Here is a 24871-nt window from a genome sequence, read left to right on the forward strand (position 1 = left end):
ATCCAAAATTGATGTTGTTGGTGGAGTGAGTTGAATTGGTGGAGCTTCCAAGTACAAAACCTCAAGTACTGTTGAACAAGATTGAATTTGTATGTTTATCTCAACAATACTTGTTTGAATAACTCAACATAGGACAAGGACTTTGAAATAATCTATGTTCCATTGGGATCAGTACAGATTGGTTATTGGGTATATGCACAAAAGGTTTTGTTAGCTGCAGTGAAGAAGACGTCAACAACGATCTGTATGAAGTTCATTAATATGTTCAGGCATCGGAGGAATAAGGTTGGAGTCATTCGAAGCAGTTGTTTGAATCAGTGTAGAGACCTCAAGGATTCCTAGTGTAGTTGGTTATATTTGGTAGAAGACTTAGCAGTGGTTTATACGGGTATAATACGAAGGTCTGAGAGCGGAACTAGTCGTTGGTGAACCAGACCCGTGCACTAGACGTCAGTGATCCGTGAAAGGGAAATAGAGTATTATTTTTAGGAACACTGTTAAGTGGGTTTTATACTCGAGGAGTCTGGAAATATTTTGAGGTACAAAATTCTGGAGACTAGATGGCCTGCAGATATAGAGGAGTACGTCTCGAGATTTTACAGGATTTATTTTTTAATCAATTGCTGATTTTTTTATTAAATGAGTAAATGGAAATCAATTCATTTATTTATTTAATTATTATATCAACAATTGATTTTAAATAAATTAATTAATATTTGATTTTTTAATTTAAATAAATAAATGAAAACTAATTTATTCATTTGTTTATTTATTTTCTAAACATCAAAATTTTTATTTATTTATTTAATCCTTCCAGTCAGATTACTCTTGCTTGCATTCATTCGAATTCTTAATAAAAGAAAATGCAGCAGAGTGTTTGTTTTGTTATGTGCATGCAACTCATTTGATTATTAATCAAATGAAGTAAATGAACAAAACCAAAACAATAATCAGAAGTTGGCTGGTATTGGTTTGATTAAATAAGAGAATCATAGGAGCATGGTTATATATCAATTGGCAGAGTTCAAGTTTGTTTGTACGCATGGAAACGTGGTGGGACCCCTGAAAAACAAAGAATTAAGTAAGTAGCTTGGTTTTTGTTTGATAGAGATGGGACCCAAAGCATTTCAAAACAGATAACATGAATATAAAGAAACAAATATTGGCAGTTGTTGTTTTGCGGCTGACCACCACATCACGCGCGTGTGAAGCCCATATGCACGTCCCCTGCTTTGCATGTGGCGAGTGCATGAAACACTCCTCCTGGCTTACCTCTCTGTTAATTCAAATAAACTAAAAGGAGCACTTTTACTTGTACATCAAAGGAAGAAACAAAACAGGTCAAGCAATTAAACAAAACTGTTGTGTGTCTTTGTCGCCATAGAGGATTCGCCATAGGTGAATTGGAATAAGAAAAAGGCGGCTGGATTTCTTTTCCTTTCGCGCGTGGCTCGGACGTCTGGCGACCACTTCACTCATTTGTTTGTGCCATGTCGCCATAAGGGAATTATACTCTAAGACAGACGATTCCCAACATTAGTCGCCACAGAATTAATCTTGCAAGCTGTGACACTTCAATACATGGATAAAAATCAGCCACGTAGTCTCTATATCTCTCCAACAATTCTACCACTACAAAACCAATTTTTCAACAGATTGGTTTTTTATACTTCTCAGCAAAACACCATTAAAGCTCTGCAGAATTTTCTTGTAGAGTGGGTTGATTTCATTTATTGAAATTAAGGAGAGAAGTGCTGCCCAATTTATTTCACATCATGAAAGCCTTACAAATTTGTAACACTCGTTATTTAAAGCTCTCTTGATTGTATTTAAAATCTTTTGGTAGAAGCTTTGAATTTTTAGAGTGATAGATAGAACCCCAAATTGATTGTTATTATTTGGGTTCTCTCTATATTTGTTGCTTCGAATTATTTATATTCGGAGTTGTAACCAAATCTTTATGGTTTAATTTCTTAATAAAAAGAATTATTTCGTGAATCTCTTAGTGTTTGTTTATTTCATTTTCGAGGTTTATTCTCCGCTGAAATTAATTAACAAAAAACGAAAAACATACATTCACCCCCCCTCTGTATGTATATTTGGACCTAACAATTGGTATCAGAGCTTGTTGATCGATATACAGATCTGATCTGTTAGATTAGCAAGTTTTGTTGTTGATTTTGGTTGTACGGAGTCTGGGAGTGCTTTCGGTGTGTAGATTTGATTTGGGTTTGTTGGTTTTAACTTGACTGGCTTGGTATTGTTGACTGACTGGGTTATCGTATTTTGAGACGGTTTATTACAAATTTTTCTCGGATCTGAAAAGATGAGTTCTCAGAAAGTTAGTAGTATTAAGGTTCCTCAGTTTGATAAATCAAGATATAATCTATGGAAAAAGAAAATGCTATTGTATATTCGGGCATCGAATCCAGAGTATATTAGAGTATTGAGAGAAGGAAGACATGTGCCAAAGAAGGATCATCCGGAGTTGCCTAATATGAGAATGTCATGTCCTGAAGCTGAATGGAGTGCACGTGACAAAGAACTGATAGCTCTGGATGAAGGCCTGCAACTTATTTTGGTGGATTCGATGGATGATGATATGAGTCACCAAATTATGGTCTGTAAGAGTGCAAAGCATATGTGGGAAACCATAGAACTACTTATGGAAGGAACTGAAGATGTCAGGCAGAATCGATTGGATATCTTGACCTCACAATATGAGGCCTTTAAGTCCTTGCATGGAGAAAATATTACTCAAGTCTTAGAAAGACTGAACAAGCTGTTAAACGAATTAAGTATTTATGGCAAGACTTATCCTCAGAGAGAAGTCAACAGGAAGTTTATGCTTGTCTTACCTCACCATTTAGAGAACAAGGCTTCATCTGTTCGTGAGCGTGTTGACTTCGAAACCATGACACTTGAGAAGTTGTATGGTAAGCTGAAAACTCATGAAATGGAGCAGGAACAAAGGAAAATTATCTATGGAGGAGGAACAGTTGATAGCAAGAATACTGAACTACTCAAGACAACTGCTCTTGTAGCCAGTGGAATCAAAGAGCTTGACATTACTGCTGAAAAGCCTAAGTCTAAAGCTGAAATGCTTTTTGAAGCTGAGATGGATGATGGAAACCTTTCCGGGAGTCCAAGTGATTACTACACCACTGAGGAGCTGCAAAGTATGGAAGATCCTACTATGGCCAACTTAGCTGGGATGTTCGGTAACATCAGGTTTATAAGAAAGGAAGGCTTTAGGGGTTCTAGAAGCAGCAACCGAGGTCAGAGGTCAAGTTCATCTTCTGGATCAGGTTACAAGACAGGGATGGTTGATAGAAGCAAGTTCAGATGCTATAACTGTGATAAAGTTAGGCACTTTGCCACTGAGTGCAGAAAGTCTCAGCAAGGAAAGGATAAAGGCAAAGCTTATTAGAAGAAGGACTCAGGTAGCTCAAGGAAGTATCCAGTGAAATCGTACATAGCTGAGGGGAAGAGCTGGGATGACACTGATGATGAAGAAGAGCAATATGGAAATCTTGCATTGATGGTAGAATCTTCATCTCAGGTAACATTTCCAACTATTCGTGCTTTACCTTCAGATAACTTGTGTGAGAATGAACACTGTGTCGTCTTCAGGCAGACTGTCCTAGTATATGGAAATGTTGTTTCTCATCATTATCTTAAGGCATGATGCAATTCAAAGGAATGCAATTGAGCAATATGATGCCGTAAAAGAAGTGTATAGAAACGTTAGTACTACACTAAGATGTACTCTGCTTGATGTCGAAGACCTTAAAGTAGAACTAAAGAAAGTTAAAGATGAAAATGATAAGTTAGTTCTAGATAGGGTCAGTGTTGGGAATCTTAAGCAAACCAATAAATATTTAGAGTTTAAGATTACTAAACACCTTGAGACAGAGGAAGAGCTTAGGAACAAGAATGCAGAATTAGAAACTAAATTGAATGTTTTTACTGATTCTACAAATCTTGCTAAGAAGCTCAGAGCTGATCAAGTACTAGGTGGAAAGGTTGGGATAGGCTTAGACTACGACGAACTTAGAAAAGCTTCTAAGAAACGAGTAGTTGAAAAGGAGCCTGTAGAGAAAGTTGTTAATCCCCCTAGTACACCTCATGTTCTTAAGGAAGCTAAGAAGCCTCTATTTAAGAAAGCTACTGTTGAGCCCTTTGATGAAGATAATCTTTATATTCATCATGAGATGCTTGTTGAGGATCTCGAGCTCTCTAGGAGACAAAAGGCAAAGAAACCTACGTCTATTGCTAGTGACTCTGATTTATCTTTTGTCGGACTAGGTTTTACTTCCAAGAATAAGAAGAATAGAAGTAAAAATGGTAGGATAGGAAATAATGGCCCTAGGAAGTTGTGCAATAACTGTGGTTCTGCTGGTCACCTTACTCATGCTTGTAGAAAGGTTAAAGTAGATAATGTTAAGAATGCTTATGTGCATAACATGCCTAACATGCCTAAAGTTTCTAAGTGTAATAAATCTGTTTACATGCCATGTGTAGTATCTTTCATGCACACTTATCTTATTTCCACACACTCATATAATACATCTCATAATCATGATAAGCATGTTAGTAAGAACACTGGTAAATCAAAGACTGTAAGCCCTCCTAAAGCTAGGAAAGTGGCACCTGTCACCAAGCCCAAGAGCAAGTCTGTTGGTGCTTCTGAAAGTGACAAGGAAATAGTCAATGATAAAGCAAAAACTGTTAAGTCTGTCAACTCTGTGAAAAGAAATATTATATATTCAAGTGCTTCTAAGTCTTCTGGACCCAACGTAGTTTGGGTACCAAAGAAAACTTAATCACTTTTGTTTTCAGGGCATAAAGCAGAAGAAGGTCATGTGGATTCTGGACAGTGGATGTTCAAGGCATATGACTGGAGATAGAGCCCTGCTATCAAAGGTGGTTGAGAAAGCTGGCCCAGTGGTTACTTTTGGAGGTGACAGCAAAGGTTATGCTACGGGATATGGTTATTTGGAAATTGGCAATGTCATCATTGAAGAAATATCTCTGGTTGAAGGTCTTATGCACAATCTTCTCAGTATCAGTCAATTCTATGACAAAGGATGTGAAGTGCTGTTCAAGAAAGAGAAGTATTTGATCTCTAATCAGAAGAATGAGAAGCTGACTCTCAATGGAGTTAGAAAGGGTGATTTGTTCGTAGCTGAGTGGAATTCTGCAGATGCTCAAGTAATGTGTTTCTACAGTAAAGCCTCTCCAGATGAAAGTTGGTTATGGCATAAGAAGCTCTCCCACTTGAACTTCAAGACCATGAATTCTTTGGTTAAGAGGGAATTGGTGAGAGGATTGCCCGAGATGGAATTCATTCCTGATGGACTCTGTGAAGCATGTGAGAAGGGAAAGTCAAAGAGGACATCATACAAGAAGAAGACAACGACTGATATCACTGAACCACTACAACTCCTTCACATGGATTTGTTTGGTCCTGTCAACATCATGTCTATGTCAAGAAAGAAATATGGCTTAGTGATTGTTGATGACTATTCTAGATACACGTGGGTGTTATTCTTATATTCAAAGGATGAAGCACCTGATATAATTATTGATCACATCAACAAGATTGAGTTAAAAGCTGGAGTGCCTGTGCGAACAATCAGATCAGATAATGGAACAGAATTCAGAAATGCAAAGCTGAATGATTTCTGTGTCAAGAAGGGCATCTCAAGACAGTTTTCAGCACCAAGGACTCCACAACAAAATGGAGTGGTTGAGAGGAAGAATCGAACATTGGTTGAAACTGCAAGGACTAGGCTTAATGAAGCCCATCTTCCTACTTACTTTTGGGCTGAAGCAGTTAACAATGCATGTTATACTCAAAACAGAACCCTGATAAACAAGACATATGAGAAGCCCCTGACGAGTTAATGACCAACAAGAAACCATCAGTGAGATACTTTCACGTGTTTGGAGGAAAGTGCTTTGTGCTTAAGGACGATGAGCATCTTGGAAAGTTTGATGCTAAAGCTGAAGAAGGTATCTTTCTGGGCTATTCTCTGGAGTCTAAGGCTTACAGGTTGTATGTGATTAGTGATCAAAAGGTTGTGGAAAGCCTTAATGTAACATTTGATGACGCCAAACTCCCAAGTATTCAAAAGGAAGATGACAGTGATAATCTTGATGTTGAAGATCTTTCTGATGGAGAAGATGAACCTAAAGTTGTTCCGGACAACAATGACAATGGTAATGATCCTGATGATCATAATTGTGATGCAGATTCTGAAGGTAATGGTCATGAGACAAGTCACACAATCTCAGAGACCAGTCCTCAAGCTTCAGATTCTGTAGATCAAGCTGGAAACAACTCAGGGGGAGAAGAACAAGGTGAAGAACAAGGATCCGGTAGTCAGACTCAACTCAATTCTGGAAATGCTGAGTCATCAGGGGCTAGTCTACCAAGACATAGAGTATGGAGTAAAAACCACCCTCAGAACTTGATACTTAGTAATCCTGACAGTGGAGTCAAGACTAGAAGAGCTACAGCAAATGAATGTTTCTATTCTGGGTTTCTATCTCAAATGGAGCCAAAGAAAGTAGATGAAGCTCTTGGAGATCCTGATTGGGTGATTGCTATGCAAGATGAACTCAATCATTTCGAACGACAGAATGTGTGGAAGCTTGTACCCAGGCCTAAAGACAAATCAGTGATTGGCACCAAATGAGTTTTCAGAAACAAGCTTGATGAAGATGGAATTGTAACAAGGAACAAGGCGAGATTGGTTGCTAAGGGATACTCTTAAAAATAAGGGATTGACTATGATGAGACCTTTGCACCAGTTGCTAGACTTGAAGCCATCAGGATGTTTTTAGCATTTGCAGCACATTCAAACTTCAAGGTTTACGAATGATGCACTTTGTGCAAGGTTTGCTAAGCTTATACAGAGTAGGTATGAGATGAGTATGATGGGTGAGTTGAGCTACTTCCTTGGATTACAAGTGTGTCAAAAATCAGATGGTATCTTCATTTGTCAAATAAAGTATATCAGAGATCTTCTAAAGAAATATCAGTTGGAAGAATCAACACCTGCAAAGACTCCGATGGCAACTGCCACAAAACTTGATCAAGATAAGTCTGGTAAAATGGTGGACATCACTTATTATCGAGGCATGATTGGATCATTACTCTAACTGACTGCGAGTCATCCAGATATTATGTTTGCTACATGTTTGTGTGCACGGTTCCAAGCTGATCCGAAGGAATCTCATATGATAGCTGTTAAAAGAATTTTTAGATATCTGAAGGGTACACCTAATCTAGGTATCTGGTATCCTAAAGATACGGGCTTTGATCTCATCGGCTACACAGATTCTGACTACGCTGGTTGTAAGATTGATCGGAAGAGTACTTTAGGATGCTGTCAGTTTCTTGGGAGAAGATTGGTTTCTTGGTTTAGTAAGAAGCAGCATTCAGTTTCTACATCTACTGCTGAAGCTGAATACATTGCTGCTGGTAGCTGCTGTTCTCAACTTCTTTGGATGAGAAACCAACTCCGAGACTATGGACTTGATTTGAAAAATATTCCTATCTATTGTGACAACACAAGTGCCATAACAATCTCAAACAACCCTGTTCAGCATTCAAGGACCAAACATATTGATATACACTACACCATATATGGCCTTTACCAACACTTTTTTGGTGTTACAAGCAAAAATGTTGCCTTAAATCACTAAATTTTGATCTGAGGTAACACTTTTTCTTGACGTTGCAGTAGAGGATAATCGATGTTACCAAAGACATGATCAAATTTCTATTATAACACAATATATAGTTTTAGTATTGATCTTAAAATAAGTGTTACCATAAGACTAAATATTTAGGCGGCATTTATAGAGTTGTATTTGGCGGATCAAATTTTGACAAAATATTGGGCCGCCTAAAACTGAATCCAACCCACTCAATTATTTGTCTAAAAATCACTTAAAATAAAATACTAATAATCAGTCTCATGCCTCTCACTCTCATCTTCACCCTCTCTCTCCCTCCCCCCATCCCTCTCTCCACCCCCCCTCTCTCTCAATTCGTATTTAATAAATCAGATAGTTTAATCGGATATGGAAGTAGATTGCAATATGTTAGTGGACTCAATCGAATAGTTTAATGTTCTAATGATTAGGGTTCGAATTGGGGATTTAGGGTTTTATAACAGTTGTAGAAATTGATTATAATTCAGCAGCGGGAGCAGTAGAGCTTTTTACTCTCAAAATAACAAAATGGCATTTTGGGGTTAGTCCCTTCTTATTCTTCAATTCTTTCTTGTTTCTACTCCGTTAAGTATCAATACCTATAACACATGACTAATCTTTTTTCTTAATAATTTGATTGATTATAAGAATAGATATTAAACCAGGAAAGCCAAGTACGATGACGAACAAGGAAGGCCTCATGTTTCTCAGGTCCCCTCTCTCTCTCTCTCTCTCATCTCTCCTTCCCTCTACCTCTCTCTCTCTAACTGTTTTACATATAATAATTTCTCTAAATTAATTTATGCTTTCTTATTATTGTATCTATTTCTTTATCTATTTTCTTACTATATATCTCCCTCTATTTTGAATTTGAATTGGTCTATGTTGGCTTTCAAACTTGCTGTGCCTATTTCTCCCCACTATAATTCCTGGTCGATTCGCTTACTCCCTCCTATATTTTTGTTCTATTTTATGAGATTATATTTTACCTTCAAGATGAATTAGAAACTAATCAAAACTTGTCTATACGAATTAATTGCAAGGGAATAATAAACGAATTATTGTAACAGGTACCCTTTTTTACCCCCCATATTTTAATCTAGTATACCATTATTTGTTTAGTTATCATTTTATATTAATGCGGATTTTACCGGTTAGCCACTTATCTTGCTTGTAATTATTTTCTTCAGATTTCGCACAATGTTGTGTTTGTGTCTTGGTCAGGGGATGTTTTGTAATTTTGTGTTTCAGGTTGTTATGATGCTGCATAATGAGTTAATTTTGTTTCATTATATGATTTCTTTAGTTTTGATATGATTGTAATATAAGGTTAATGGATTGAGTTTTTAATTAACTGATAAACTCCGTGGTTTTGGAGTCATATTTGGCCTATTGTTATTATGTCATGCATTCTTGATATGATTTTTAATATGATAAAACTTAGTTGTATCATCAATTTTATTCAGTTTTTTTGGTCTGGTAAGTTGCATTTTCCGAATTTTTTCACAAATAAGGCTTAATGTCTTATTATTACAACAGAATACAAGTGTCGACTTCCCCTTGAGTAATGTTGTGTCATTTTAATTTTTTGTGAATGATTGCGCTGGGCGTTTCTTGGTTACACCCTCTAGGGATGTGGAGAACAAAAATGGTTGTACTCTTAAGGTAAGTGTTAATTATATTGTTAACTAGTAGAAAGCTTATGTGCTTTATGCTTTTGAGCAGCTTTGGATAAGAATTTCTTGCTAGAAGAATTAGAAAGATGTTAAACATTTGTCTAGTCATGGGTTGTATTAGGGTATGTTCCATAATGATGTTATAGAAAAATGGATTACAATAACCTTGATATATAGGATTTGGTCCTTTTTGCTGAGAGAAATTAAGAACAGATTCAACCAGTTGATCTTATAATTATACCGCTTAATTTCTACAATTTTTTACCGATTTAGAAGTCCACAGCAATTTGAATTTCCTTAGTTACTCCATTTTCTTGTTATGCAATGTGTTTTTATTCACTTTTTGTTCATAATTCACATCATGTTTACGTTTTTGTTTTCGTTTTTAGTAGTATTATTATTATGATTCTTGTGTTCACAATTTTACTCAGCTAATGGAATATAATCAACCTGTAAAACTCATACACACCTTCTTGGATTAATGAAAGGTTCATGCAGCCGGATATATGGTGCTACACTGGTTTATTAAGCTCTAGAATTTGTAGAAGAGTGGTTTGCTTGAGATGTTATAGAGTTGCCCGATTTATAATCTTTATTGGGTTCTAGACTGCATTGAGGGAAGAGGAACACAGTCTTTAGTCTCTATTATACATCTAGTTTGACTAGAAATCTTTATACATCTAGTTTGACATTTGTTAAAAACTATTAACATCCAGTTAGATGTATAAAAGCTTTATACATTTAGTTTTGTTGGAACTGCATAAAACCGTGCCACTGAAGTACCGCTATAAATAACCTTTTGTAGTATTCTGAGTAGAGGGCAATAGTTAACCACTATAACCATACTACTTACTAGACCCCGTCATTATCCTGTAAATATTTGTGGGCTGTGGCCCAAAACCAAGTAGCCTTATATTTCAAATAAGTTGGCTTTACATTCAAATATGTGTTGCATATGCTAATAGATGAGCTTGTATATTCTCTTACAATTGGAACCACTTTAGGACATACCTGTTATGATTGAGTGGGAAGACATATTTTTATTTAGTAATTACTCTTTTGATATAAAGTTTGAATTCCCGGGAGGCCCTAATCAAAGCTGATATTCTAAATATAAGTTTAGCATACTGGAAGAACAGGACACAAGAGCGCTTAAGGTATTTAAGAATTTTCTACTAACAATATTAGTTTCTATAGTTCTTAACTCATGCAATCAAACATGGTTGCTTGGTTGTACTACTAGCTAAAAGAAACTTCATTATTGCAATCATATAGAGATGTTAAAGCTTAACCCTCCGACGGTCACTTATGTATTTAAATACATATATGGTTTGTTTACTCAGGAATACACAGTTCAACGGAAACCATGAGTTAAATGTCAAGATGTTGTAGTCTGATATAATCAACATCTGCTAATTTTGATTATCAATTAATATTATTATTCTTTCCTATGTAGAATTAAGATGCCAAAGACGTATGTTGTCCACCTTGGAAATAGTAATAAACTTATGGAAGTTGTTGAAAATAGAGTGGCAAAAAGGATTTTGCGGGAGCATGTCCGGGAAGCCCTTGGAGTGTGAAATGAAGATATAATTTTTGCACATATTAATAGTATGCTTTCTTTTGCTTTACAAAAAGAATTAAACTTGAACATTTTGTTCATAACTATATGTACAGGAAAAGTAATAACCAGAATGGGAGGCTTAGGTTTGGTGGGATCCATATGGTGATCTAGTTGCAGAGTATCTGCCTCAAGGTCTGTGTCTGCATTAACAAAAGATCGGCGCAACAAAAGATCGGCGCAAGGACCAGAGCTTATCCCAGTGGTAGCAACAAGAGAAGATGCCACTCAAGATGAATATGACTATCAAGAGAAGAGATGCCAGAACTTGAGATTATTTTTGTTTAATAGAAATGTGGTCAAAATTTATGGCTTTGGGATGAATCTGCAAGCTTTTTTTATTTTATTTAACTTAAATCTTTGTATTGTTGTGTTTTATTTGAAATTTGGATTTGAGTTTTTAAGTTAAACATGTATTTAAGTGTTTAGTGTTACAAATGTAATTAATAGATATTTTTATGTTGGTAAAAACATGAAAAAGTGTTACAATTAATAAAGAAGTGTTAAAAAAAATGTTACAATAGGATATAAAGATGTTATCAAAAGATTGAACTATTTTATCATCTAGTGTTACAATAGAAAATATGATGTTGCGAAAGAGTTTACTGCAACATATTTTTTGATGTTACTAGATCTTTATGGGTGTTATAATAGAACTACGGTTACACCTTCCTTTTGTAACCATAGATACTGAAAGTGTAACCATAGGGGGTCTATTGTTATATTTTGAGCTATGTTATAAAAGGTTCAAAATATGTTACCACAGACCCCTATTGTAGCACGAGCAAATCCAACACCATGAAATTTTTGAAAAGTGTAACCATAGCCCAATTTTTTGCTTTAGGTAACATTTTTTGGCCATTTTTACATTTTTTGGGGTGTTGCTAGAGGCCATATATGGTGTAGTGATAAGGTATCATTTTATTCGAGAGCATATAACGAATGGAATCGTGGAACTTCATTATGTTCCCACAACGGACCAAATTGCAGACATTTTCATGAAACCACTTGATGAAGCTACCTTCAACAAGTTGCTCAGTGAACTTGGCATGTTGAATTTGTCCAATTAATTGGAAATCAACAAATGTAATTTGGTGCGGGTAAACTTTACTACCCCAATGATGATGCTTTGAGGAAAAGTAAGTTTACATATCTATTCATTGTATATATCCACGTTTGTAAACTTGTTTTGAAGCTAACTGATTACCATGAGTTACATGTTATATGCTAGTGGTAAGTAAGTTAGAGTTTTGATGCAATATATGAGTTGTTTGAATGTTTACATGTTATATGCTTACTCTGATGCAAACACTCTTGATATTGATATTATTATCATAGGAGTAGATCTTAAATTGGTTCAGTCTAGTATTGTCTAATCAATTGGTACATACTTGTTGTGTACACTCCTGACATAATTAATGGCTTATATGACTTATAGGTTGATCCTTTATGTAACTCTGATGATCTTGCTATTCTTATAATTTGTTCTGGATATTTGATCCTGATATATTCCTTATACTCTGATTACTGTTATTTCTAGAGAACTAACAATGAGATTTACAGAAGGGGGGTTGAATGTAAATCTCAAAACTTTTTCAAGTTTTGAGCAGTTTATAAAGACTGTGTGTTCAAGATGAACAAGTGTGTGAATTGCTTTAAGCTGATACAGACAGATATATATTCAAACACAAATGTAAAGAACACAATAAACCTTTAAAAACTTTTCTGGTGGATTTGTTGTTCCACCAGAGATGGTATTTCAGAAATTCTGTGATCTAAGAATTTGATCACAGCTGCATCCTAGTACAAACTAGATAATTTTTCTCTCAAGATTTTTCTAAACAGCTCTGGAAAAATTCTTATCTAATTACTAGCTACTACTTGGTTTATATATTACCAAGTTTACAAGTGAAGACAAGGATATATAAAATAATAAAGTAAGATCTCCACTTGTTTCTTCTCCAGTTCACTCCAGTACTTTGTTGACTTAATGTCTCTTTATACTAGAGTAGAACGACTGCTTTTTCTGATGTTCCTGAAATTAGGCTGCCACATTTCAGTTATCTCTGTTCACCCACGTGCCTCTGTTTGTAGGTACAACTACCACTTATCAACGGTTAATCAACAGAACATCCGTTGAAGCTTTCATCCGTTGATGCACTCATCCGTTGAAGGATGTTATCCGTTGAAGCTTTAGAGACATCCGTTGAAGCTTAGCTTCTCATCCGTTGAAGGTCTTTAAGTCATCCGTTGATACCACTTCATTTATACAAAATTACAAGGCATGAAATATTTACAATTGGCCTTCCTATCTGCATATCTTCTAGTAGTCAACATGACTCATAGTTTCTCTCAACTTTTAAGAATTACATCTTAAATACAGAGACTGAAATATGCTACAACACTAGACTTATTTCTAAGTAAAGCTACACCATCAACGGATAGCCAAAGTGGTCTTATCCGTTGAGGCTACAGACACTGAATTTCTACTTAAGTGTTTTGTTAAACATATCATCAAACTAATGCACATATATTCCTAACAATCTCCCCCTATTTATGTCTATAAGAATTGTAGGCATAAATTCAGGGTTAACTTGATGATAACAAAACACTTAACAGATATATGAATTGAAACTAAGTAGAAATTTGAAAATGCTGCAAAAATGTATGTACTAGGAGGAAATTGAAGATTTACAGTATTTCCAAGGATACTCCTTTAGCCTGAGCAAATCATCTTTTTCTTCTTTGTTCCCTGGTTTTCTTTCCTAGCCCTTTGTCATTTTCCTCAATTTGGAGTTGGAGTTGTCTGAAGAATTCAGCTTCATCTTCAACACTGATATCCAACTTAGATTGCATTTCCTTGAGAGTTTCATTGCTGGCAATCTTGAGTTGGTCTTCAAGTCTGAAAAATCTTCTGACTCCTTTATCATCTCTAAATTCCATCAACCAATGAGGTGATTTGTGAATTGTAATTCCCCTTTCTTGAATGAGTAAAGTCCTGGGTAAAGCATTGGGCTCCCTCCAAGTTTTCCTTATATTGGCAATCTTGTTGAAAATTTCAGTCTTGGCAGTTCTGGTAAAGCCAGAATCCTTTTGTATAGCTGAAAAGACTCTAATCAAGGTAGAGTAGCCTTCATTCAGAATCCTGTGGAGAGGCCATGTTCTTTCCCCAGCTCCTTTGTATCTGAACACTAATCTCTCTGGTAGCTGTCTGTAAGCAGCTATTCCTCTTACATCCTCCAGCTCATCCAGATAGAGTTCAATGTCTGAAATTTCTTTTATGTCACAGATGTGAACATAATCATCTTTAGAAATGGATGGCTTAGGCTTAGGCTTTTGTTTTTGAGTGAATTTCTTAGAGGTTATGGGAGGTGTAGATTTGGGTTTTCTTTTCTGTTTCTTTGGTAGTGGAAGAGTGGTTAGAAAGGTAGGCAATTTGATGGTGTCCCAATCAATAGGTTCCTCTTTTGGAATGATTGGTTCACCATGGATGTTTATAGTGGGATTAGCAACAAGAGGTTCAGGTATGGAAGGTAGTGGTTTAGATATAGATTTGGTTACTTCAGTATTATCTTCACTCCTTCTATGTGCCTTGGCCTTTCTTCTGTTTCCCTTCTGCCATTCCTCTCTTTCTTCCATACTCTCACCAAATATACTCCCAAAAACCTCATCTAGGTTTGCAACCTTGTCTTCACCCCTGACTTCAATTCCTTTCTCTTCTTCAACTTGACTTGACTTTAGCTGTTGTTCAAGCTTTGCTTGTGCTCTTTTGTCAGCCTTTAGTTGCTTGACTTCTTCCTTCTTGGCTATTGAGAATTTGGGATGTCCTTGCATCACACATATGCTCTTTCCCTCTCTAGAGATAATAGCCCTATTTCTCCTTACAGCCTCATCCATGGTCTCTTTGAGATAAGCAATACTCCTACCTAAAAGCTTGTTCTCATCAGCTTTTGGAGGAGGAAAGTCCACTTCTTTTAAAGGATTCTTTGTAGAGTCCTTATTGGATCTTTTATTGGGCTTGAGAATTATAGCTTGTAGTTCTTTGGAAGAAGCTTCTCCATCCTTATGTCTCCCTACTGGCTTGAGCTCCATGTTGATTGGTTCAATCTTTGTGCTATATTTCACAGATGTTGATTTATCTTGTGTAGAGCCAAACAACAGTTGCAACCTTTCATCAATTCTCCTCCTTTGCTCTTTCACTTGAATTTCAGCTGCTGCTAGCTGAATCAAATCAATTCCATCAGGCTTTCCTTTGATTTGAATGATTGGAGAAGTAGTGATGGCAGGAACTAGCACTTTAGATATTTTGATTTTTGTAGATGGCTCTCCTTCCCCTTCCCTTTTACTCTCCCCCTTTTTGTTATCATCAAGGAGAGGGGTCAAGCCTTGTGCTTTTGCCAGCTGCATTAGGAGACTGGTTTGAGATTGTTGGTTGTGAAGAATGGTGGCCACAGAATCTTCAATAACTTGAACTCTGTCTTCCAACTTGGCCAGCCTTTTCTCAGTAACTGATTCCTTTTTCAATCTCAAAACCAAGTCCTGCAATGTACCATAGGGCATGACTGAATCCAATTTTTCAGAACTGTAGGATTTCAAGTCAGCAATATCCTTCCTGAGATCATCCATACTCAGATTCTGCTTTACTTGCTGCAACTTCATGAGATGCAGTGAGTCCAGGTGAGCTTGAAGGATAGCCTTGATACTTGCATGTGAAGTGTTCTGAATGGCCTGTTGAATAGTGTTGATTTGTTTGACTAAGGAGACATTGAATTCCCCTGATCTATACTCCTTTGTCAAAGCCCATTCAGGTAGATTTGGAATTGAACTAGGGCCTTCATCTCCCCCTAAGTTCATGCTTCCATCAAAAGAAACAGAGTCATCATCATCAGAATTTACTCCAAATTCCTCAGATGGCTCACCAGCTGTAGAAGGCATCTTGTTAATAGCAGCTTTATCCCTTTGAAGAGATTCTGTTGTGTGTACTAGATGTAGTGTCTTTTCTGCCTCCTCATTGCCCTGAGCAGCCAACATTTGATAGGCTGACACAGGATGAGTAAAAGTGTCAGCATCCAAGGAAATGTTATCAATTACAGCTTTGTAATGTTGCTGAAATTGTCTTTCCTTTTCAGCATCATCCACAATCATTGACTCACTAGCAATGGCTGGTTCCACCCTTATATCTACTGTACCTGCCTTTCTCTCTTTTTCTCTATTTTCTTGCATCAGGGGCTCCCCCAGGCTCACACAACTCACTCCCTCACCTTCACCTACTAAGGTGGTACTCCTCTCACTTACTTTTGCCATGCTGGAAGAAATAACATGCATTTTTGAGCTCTCAATCTCTCCTTTTTCCTGGGAGCAACCCAGCCTCTCACTCAAATTTTCACTCCCTTCCCTCAATCCTAAGAGTGATTGCACAGTATTCATGTCTTCTACACTTGGAATTGATTCAGTTATGTGTGGAGAGACTATCAACGGATGTGGAATATCCGTTGAAGGTGAAACTGATGTTATCAACGGATAACTGCTGTTAAGCTTATCCGTTGAAGAGCAACCACTTGTCAACGGATGAGTGATATCCGTTGAAGAAGGAAAAGAAGTTGAAATTGAAAGTGATATAACTGTTGAATCTGTGTAGATTGATTTGAGATGTGGTGACACAGATCCTTCAATTATATCTGAAAGAATTTGCGGGTGATCCAACAAATCATCTAAGAGATGATGATCACCTGTATTTGAGTGGGGCTCCTCCCTGAGTTGTAAAGAGGGAGAATCAGGAATTGATGGGAATAACATATCCACATCCAGAGATGGTGATGAAGTGTTTGGTGATTGATGTGTGATTATTGTGAGAGAATGGGGCTGTGACTCCACATTTATTGGAGCCACATCAAACTGAGTTTGAGAAGGCATAGATACAGATGGATGTATCTGTGCAGTGTGTGCACCCTGTGTAGAAGATTGGGTTCTAGCCTTCTTTCTTCTAATAAAAACTTTTGTTGGTGAGTGTTTGGCTTCAGTGTCCCTCCCTCGTTTGTTCTGTGTTCCTGGTTGGGAACTATTTTCAATAGTAACATCCTTTTGGGAGGATGCAACTAGGGATGTGCTAGATACCTTTTCAACCACCACAGCTTTTTGAGAAACTGTGGCTTGGCTAGCTTGGGAAGCACTTAACTCTCCTTCCTTATCCTGGGGGTTTCTTTGATGTTCACCCCTCCCCTCACCACTCACACCCTGTTCACTCCCCTCAGGGTTAATGGTTGGTGTTACAACTGTTGTCTTTTGAGAAACAACAGAGGTGGTTTTCTTTGTCTTTGATTTTGAAAGTTTAGTTTTGGTGACCTTGGTAGAAATCTGTTGGGGCATTGTCACAGATTTCATGGCCACACTAGAAGATAAAGAAATAGAGGGGTTGGAAGAAGTAGGAGTTGTAGAAGCAATTACCTCACCTACCTGAGGTGCATTCATGATTGGTAAATATACCAATGGCACACTGCTGTTGAGATCCATTCTCAATAAATCTGCAAGAACTCTTTTCTCTTATGCCCAGCACTTGAGTTTATTATTCTCATTGATTATGACCAAACCTTCAGCAACATGGTTAGCCAATAACATAAAGAATCTAGCATAATAGATGTTATTAGGTCTATTAGCTTTGTTACCTAATCTAGTACCCAATTCTAGCATCACATAGTTGCTAAAGTTAAAATACCTATCAGAAACAAGCATATAGAGCATATTAACAAGAGATGAAGTTATGGCATCAAAATTACTAATTTTCCCAGAGAAAACCTTTATAAAGGCATCCCCAAGAAAACTCCATTCTTTCCTAAGGCCTTTTCTTCTAATACTCCCTAAACTAGCAGAGTTAAGAGAATAACCTATGGAATCTAACATGCTGGATACATCATTATCAGTGTGTGGTGTCATGGCATTGTTCTCAGGTAATTTAAAACATGCTTGTAAATCATCACAGTTAATACAGTGATTTTTACCTTTGAGAGTGAAGGAGATAGTCATATCTATGGAGTTGAACTCAGCAGTTGTCCAAATCTCCTCAACTACTTCACAGTAAATCGTTGGGGCTTCCAGCATTGCATAGCTAAGTTTACAGTTTTTGATGAAGTCCATCATTTTGTGATAGTCTGAATGGGCTTCATTCTTTTCTACCAAATCTATGAAATTGTTCTCATAGATGAACCCAGATTGAGACATAATTTTCACGACTGGTGCCATTGTTGTGAGTAGAAATTGCAGAGAATAACTTGAAGGTTTTGCAGAGAGAAAATGGTAAATGCTTGAAATTTTAAGAAAGCGTAAAGTAAAAATGAAAAATCAGAAGGACTTATATGCTTTCAAAAAAAATTAGTAAAAGATTAATCAATAAGTATATGTTAGTGAATTTCAGCCGTTTAAGAATAAACTGTAAGTATTCTAATAACTACCTTTAAAACCAATACATACAGATGTATGTATGAGTATCAACGGTTAAGAAAATAGAATCAACGGCTGTGAAACACCTGAATCAACTGATATGACATTTCAACGGATAAGGCAAATTGTCATCCGTTGAAATGTACTTCAGTTTTATCCGTTGACGGATAAAAATTCCAGAAATGTATTTGTCTTTCAACGGATAATGAATATCCGTTGATAGAGCAATTTTGACTTTCAACGGATAGGAAACATTCGTTGATGGTATAAACTTTGTTAAAAGTCAAATTTGTTCTAGCAACTAATATATTTCAGGCTTCAATTCAAATTGCAATAAGGACATGAATTTTAAGAGTAATTAAGCATACCTAGCTCACTTACTAATCTTGTGAATGTTGATTCATCAAGTGGCTTGGTAAATATGTCTGCAATTTGTTGTTCACTTGGAACAAAATGTAGTTCCACTGTACCATTCATGACATGCTCCCTAATGAAGTGGTACTTGATATCAATGTGCTTGGTTCTTGAGTGCTGTACAGGATTCTCTGTTATGGCTATGGCACTTGTGTTGTCACAAAAGATAGGAATTCTATCAACATGAAGTCCATAGTCAAGGAGTTGATTTCTCATCCATAACACTTGAGAGCAGCAACTTCCAGCAGCAATGTATTCAGCCTCAGCTGTAGAAGTAGAGACTGAATTTTGCTTTTTGCTAAACCATGATACAAGCTTGTTTCCCAGGAATTGGCAGGAGCCTGTTGTACTTTTCCTGTCTATTTTGCAACCTGCATAGTCTGTATCTGAATAACCAATTAGATCAAAGCCAGATTCTCTAGGATACCAAATACCTAAATTTGGTGTACCCTTGAGATATCTGAAAATCCTTTTGATAGCTATTAAGTGAGACTCCCTAGGATCAGCTTGAAATCTAGCACACAGACATGTAGCAAACATTATATCTGGTCTGCTAGCAGTTAAATATAAAAGTGAACCAACCATGCCTCTATAACTTGTAATGTCCACAGACCTTTCAGTCTTATTTAATTCAAGTTTGGTGGCAGTGGCCATGGGAGTTTTTGCAGATGAACATTCCATTAAGTCAAAATTCTTTAAAAGATCATGAATATATTTAGTTTGACTAATGAAAATTCCATTACTAACTTGTTTAATTTGTAAACCAAGAAAATAGGTTAGTTCTCCCATAAGGCTCATTTCATAATTACTTTGCATTAGCTTAGCAAACTTTTTACAAAGTTTATCATCTTTAGAACCAAATATTATGTCGTCTACATAAATTTGAACAAGTATACTAGAGCCATTAACATTCCTAAAGAAGAGAGTTTTATCAACAGTACCTCTAGTGAAGTGATTCTCCAAAAGAAATTTTGATAAGGTTTCATACCAGGCTCTAGGTGCTTGCTTCAGTCCATAGAGTGCTTTCAACAGATAATATACATAGTCTGGAAAATTTGGATCTTCAAATCCTGGAGGTTGACTTACATAGACTTCTTCCTCTAATTTCCCATTTAGAAATGCACTCTTGACATCCATTTGATAGACTTTGAAATTGGCATGAGCTGCATAGGCTAGAAAAATTCTGATGGCTTCAAGTCTTGCAACAGGAGCATATGTCTCATCAAAATTTATTCCCTCTTGCTGAGAATAGCCTTTAGCAACCAATCTGGCTTTATTCCTTATGATAATGCCATTTTCATCCATCTTGTTTCTGAATACCCATTTTGTGTCAATAGGACTCTTATTCTTTGGTTTGGGTACCAGCTTCCAAACTTGGTTTCTCTCAAATTGGTTTAGCTCTTCCTGCATAGCTAATATCCAATCTGGATCCAATAAGACTTCTTCCACTTTCTTAGGTTCCTCCTGAGATAGAAAACTACTATACAGACATTCATCTTGAGTAGCTCTTCTTGTTTGCACTTTAGATGATGCATCACCAATGATCAGTTCAAAGGGATGATTCTTGGTCCATTTCCTTTGAAGTGGAAGATGTGCTCTAGATGAGGTGGCCTCAGTATTGTCATGATGTGAGACAGAGTGTTGACTAGTTGAAACTCCCCCTGAGTTGTTGGTCCTTTGCAGGGAACTTGGAGTTCTATCAACTGATGATGTAAATCGATTATCCGTTGATAAACTATGATCAACGGATGCTTCATTTAGTACTTCAACGGATGATACACCATGTCTTTCAACGGATACTGCATTGCCTCTATCAACGGATGCAGAATTCTGACTTTCAACGGATGCAGTATTTTGTGCATTATCCAAGGGCATATTTTGAATCCCTTTTGAAGTGTTATCTCCATCAGTCTCCTCTTCACTATCATCACAATATATCTCAATGTTGTCAAATTTGAGTCTCTCATATTGTCCCTCATCTGTTAGTCCATCAATCTTTTTATCATCAAACACAACATGCACAGATTCCATAACAATGTTGGTTCTTAGATTGTAGACCCTATAAGATTTTCCAGCTGAATAACCAACAAATATCCCTTCATCAGCCTTTGCATCAAACTTCCCTTTATGGTCAGATTGATTCCTTAGTATAAAGCATTTACATCCAAAGACATGAAGAAAGTTTAGAGTTGGTTTTCTTCTCTTGAACAACTGATAAGGAGTCATGCCTTTAGCTTGATTGATCAAAGAGATATTTTGAGTGAAACAGGCACAATTAACAGCTTCAGCCCAGAAATATGTTGGTAACTTTGATTCTTCAAGCATTGTTCTGGCAGCCTCAATTAAAGATCTGTTCTTTCTTTCAACTACCCCATTTTGCTGAGGTGTTCTTGGAGCTGAGAACTCATGCATGATTCCATTTTCTTCACAGAACAGCCTCATTGATAAATTCTTGAACTCAGTTCCATTGTCACTCCTGATATTCCTAACCTTCAGGTCAGGATGATTATTGACTTGCCTGATGTGATTGATAATGATTTCACTTGCTTCATTCTTTGATCCAAGAAAATAGACCCATGAAAACTTTGAGAAATCATCTACAATCACTAAGCAATATCTTTTTCTTGCAATTGACAATACATTGATTGGTCCAAACAAATCCATATGTAGCAGCTGTAATGGTTCATCAATTGTTGTTTCAAGCTTCTTTTTGAATGATGCTTTCCTTTGTTTGCCTTTCTGACAAGCATCACACAAACCATCCCTTGAGAATTCAACAAGAGGAATTCCTCTTACTAGGTCCTTTTTGACTAGATCATTCATTATCTTGAAATTCAAATGGGATAGCTTCTTGTGCCATAGCCAACTCTCAACTAAACTTGCTTTGCTGAAGAGACAAGTAATAGATTCTGCATTTGCAGAGTTGAAGTCAGCTAAGTACACATTTCCTTTTCTAACTCCAGTTAGAACCACTTTGTTGTCTTTCTTACTAGTGACAACACAGGCTTCAGAATTGAAGGAAACTGTATTCCCTTTATCACATAGTTGACTGATGCTCAGTAAGTTATGTTTGAGACCATCAACTAATGCAACTTCATCAATGATGATATTCCTTGTTGAAATCAAGCCATATCCCATAGTAAACCCTTTGCTGTCATCTCCAAAGGTTATGCTAGGGCCAGCTCTTTCCTTAAACTCTGTGAGCAGGGAGAAATCTCCTGTCATGTGTCTTGAACAGCCACTGTCCAAGTACCATAGATTTCTTCTATTTCCCTGCACACCATAAAATCAATCAATTTGATTTTGGTACCCAAGTTTCCTTGGGTCCATTCTTGTTAGCCTTTCTCCTAGACTTCATTCCTCCTGCATCTCTAGACTTAGGTAACTTTGAGTCAACCTTGGTCTTGGATGTAGTTGGTTGAGGTGTAGGGTTAGTCACAGAATCATTTGGCACATTTGGAATATGATAAGGCATGGATTGTGCATACATGTTATTCCACATAGGCATATTGTATGGCATTTGAGGCATACTAAATGCAGCAAGATAAGGATTGTTAAAATATGGCATGTTTGCAAAATGTGCATAAGGATTCTGTTGAGACATAGTAGGCATAGCATGTAGAGATGATGCAGACATGTTAGGCATTGAAGAGGGTACAGTTATGGGGGTTTTCTTAATAGATTTGCAATTAGCAGATAGATGATTAACACTACTACAATGCACACAGCTTTTTCTAGGAGCATACCTATCAGGTGTGTAATTGTTATGTTTGTTAACACCTACCTTCCCATTTCTGTTAGATTTTCTTTTAGTTTCCTTTTTATCCTCAACCATCTTGAGCCTATTATTTAACTGTTCTAAGGTCATGTGCCCTATATTCACCTTACTGACATCTTTGGATGTGCTTGCTTCTTCTTTAACAAAGTTCTTGGAAGTTGAACCAAACTTTTTGTTGAGTTTCTTTAGATTTTCACTATTAGAAACATCTGCCTGTTTTAATTGAGGAACCTTCAACGGATGCTCATTTTCTTCCTTCAACGGATAACCTTCATCATTCGTTGATTCCACATCCGTTGACAGCCCATCAATTAATTCCAGTTTCTTTTTGTTTTTATCCCAGGCAGTTTCACAGAATGATTCAATTCCTTGGACCTTGGCAATTTGAGCACTAACATCCCTAGATGTTTTCCAGGCTTTAATCACCTCTTGCTCTCTCTTTAATTGATTAGAAAGTATTTCTACTTTCTTAATAGATTCAGCTAGTTCATTCTCAACAGATATACAATGCAGCTTGGTTTTCTCTAGGTCAATCAACTTATCTTCTAACATAGCATTTCTATTACTTAAAAACAGATTGTTCTCTTTAATCCTACTATTTTCTTTAGCAAGAGATTTAAGAGACACACGCAAATGATACAATTCAGTAGACATGTCATTAAAAGCATCATTGCACTCTTCTTTAGTAAGTTGTGTTACATCAGTAGTGATTACCTGAGTTGTTACCTGATTGCTTGATGAACTAACTTCATTTTCCTCAGAATCAGCCATGAGAGCTAAGTTGACATACTCCACATCTTCATTCTCTTCCTCTCCATCAGCTGCCCAATCTTTTTCTTGAGTAATGAAAGCCCTTTCCTTTTGCTTGAGCAGATCAAAATATTTCTTCTTGTAATCTACTTGGTCAAATTTCTTCTTTTCAGAAGTTGGCTTTCTGCACTCACTTGCAAAGTGTCCACTTATACCACAATTGAAACACTTGAACTTTGATTTGTCCACCATGTTCTTATGAGGTTTAGTGGCTCTAGTGTTTTTCTTAAACTTCATCTTTGCAAATCTCCTGGACAGAAATGCAAGATGCTCATCAACACTATCAGAGTCATCTTGACTGGAGTTGTCTTCATTCTCAGCAACTTGCTCTTTTCCTTTGCTTGATTCCTGATATCTTGTACCATCTTTGGAGTTTGATGTAGATCTCACAGTTTCTTGTCTGCATTCCCTCTCATTTTCAGCTACCAATGCAACTGAACTTCCTTTCTTTCTCCCCTTCTCCAATACCTCATCCTGTTCCAACTCTAGTTCATAAGTCTTCAAGATTCCATATAATCTTTCAAGAGTGAAGTCCTTATAATCCTGAGAGTTTCTTAAGGAGACAGTCATGGGTTTCCATTCCTTTGGCAAGGATCTTAAGAATTTAAGATTTGAATCCTTCACCTGGTACACTCTACCATACAGCTTCAATCCATTCAACAGCTTTTGGAATCTGTTAAATGTGTCATTTAAAGATTCATTTTCTTCAAAATGAAAATACTCATACTGTTGAATGAGAAGCTGCATCTTGTTCTCTTTTACTTGTTCTGTACCTTCACACAGCAGCTGAACTGTGTCCCAAACCTCTTTGGCAGTTGAGCAATTTATCACATTATCAAACATATCCTTGTCAAGACCATTAAACAAAATGTTCATAGCCTTCTTATCCTTGTGGACTTCTTCTGTGTCTTCCATTGTCCATTCTGCTCTAGGTTTTGGAATGGATTGACCAACAGCAATTGTGGCCGTAGCAACTGTGGCTACTTTGTGGGGAATGTGAGGACCATTCTCAATACAGTTTACATAACCTTCATCTTGGGAGAGTAGATGAAGGTGCATTTTCACCTTCCAGTGGTGATAACTGTCTCTGTCAAGAACTGGGATTTTTACTCCAATATCCTTCTTACTCATCTTTGTTAGATTCCAAGATCTTTAAACTCTTTGTTTTTCAAGAGCCTGCTCTGATACCAATTGTTATTTCTAGAGAACTAACAATGAGATTTACAGAAGGGGGGTTGAATGTAAATCTCAAAACTTTTTCAAGTTTTGAGCAGTTTATAAAGACTGTGTGTTCAAGATGAACAAGTGTGTGAATTGCTTTAAGCTGATACAGACAGATATATATTCAAACACAAATGTAAAGAACACAATAAACCTTTAAAAACTTTTCTGGTGGATTTGTTGTTCCAC

The 24871-nt window shown here is 36.7% G+C and overlaps 1 protein-coding gene across 1 annotated transcript; it reads left to right on the forward strand.

The window, feature by feature from the left end:
- Positions 1-2326: 2326 nt before the first annotated feature.
- LOC141701555 (uncharacterized) lies at positions 2327-3430 on the forward strand. The gene has a single exon (XM_074505187.1). The coding sequence runs from the start codon at positions 2327-2329 to the stop codon at positions 3428-3430; it is 1104 nt and encodes a 367-aa protein (XP_074361288.1).
- The last annotated feature ends 21441 nt before the right edge of the window (positions 3431-24871 follow it).

This window comes from Apium graveolens, unplaced genomic scaffold (genome assembly GCF_009905375.1).
Source record: "Apium graveolens cultivar Ventura unplaced genomic scaffold, ASM990537v1 ctg4046, whole genome shotgun sequence".
NCBI lineage: Eukaryota > Viridiplantae > Streptophyta > Magnoliopsida > Apiales > Apiaceae > Apium > Apium graveolens.

Coding starts and splice junctions, on each gene's coding strand:
- LOC141701555 (XM_074505187.1), top strand. CDS start 2,327: ATGAGTTCTCAGAAAGTTAGTAGTATTAAGGTTCCTCAGTTTGATAAA.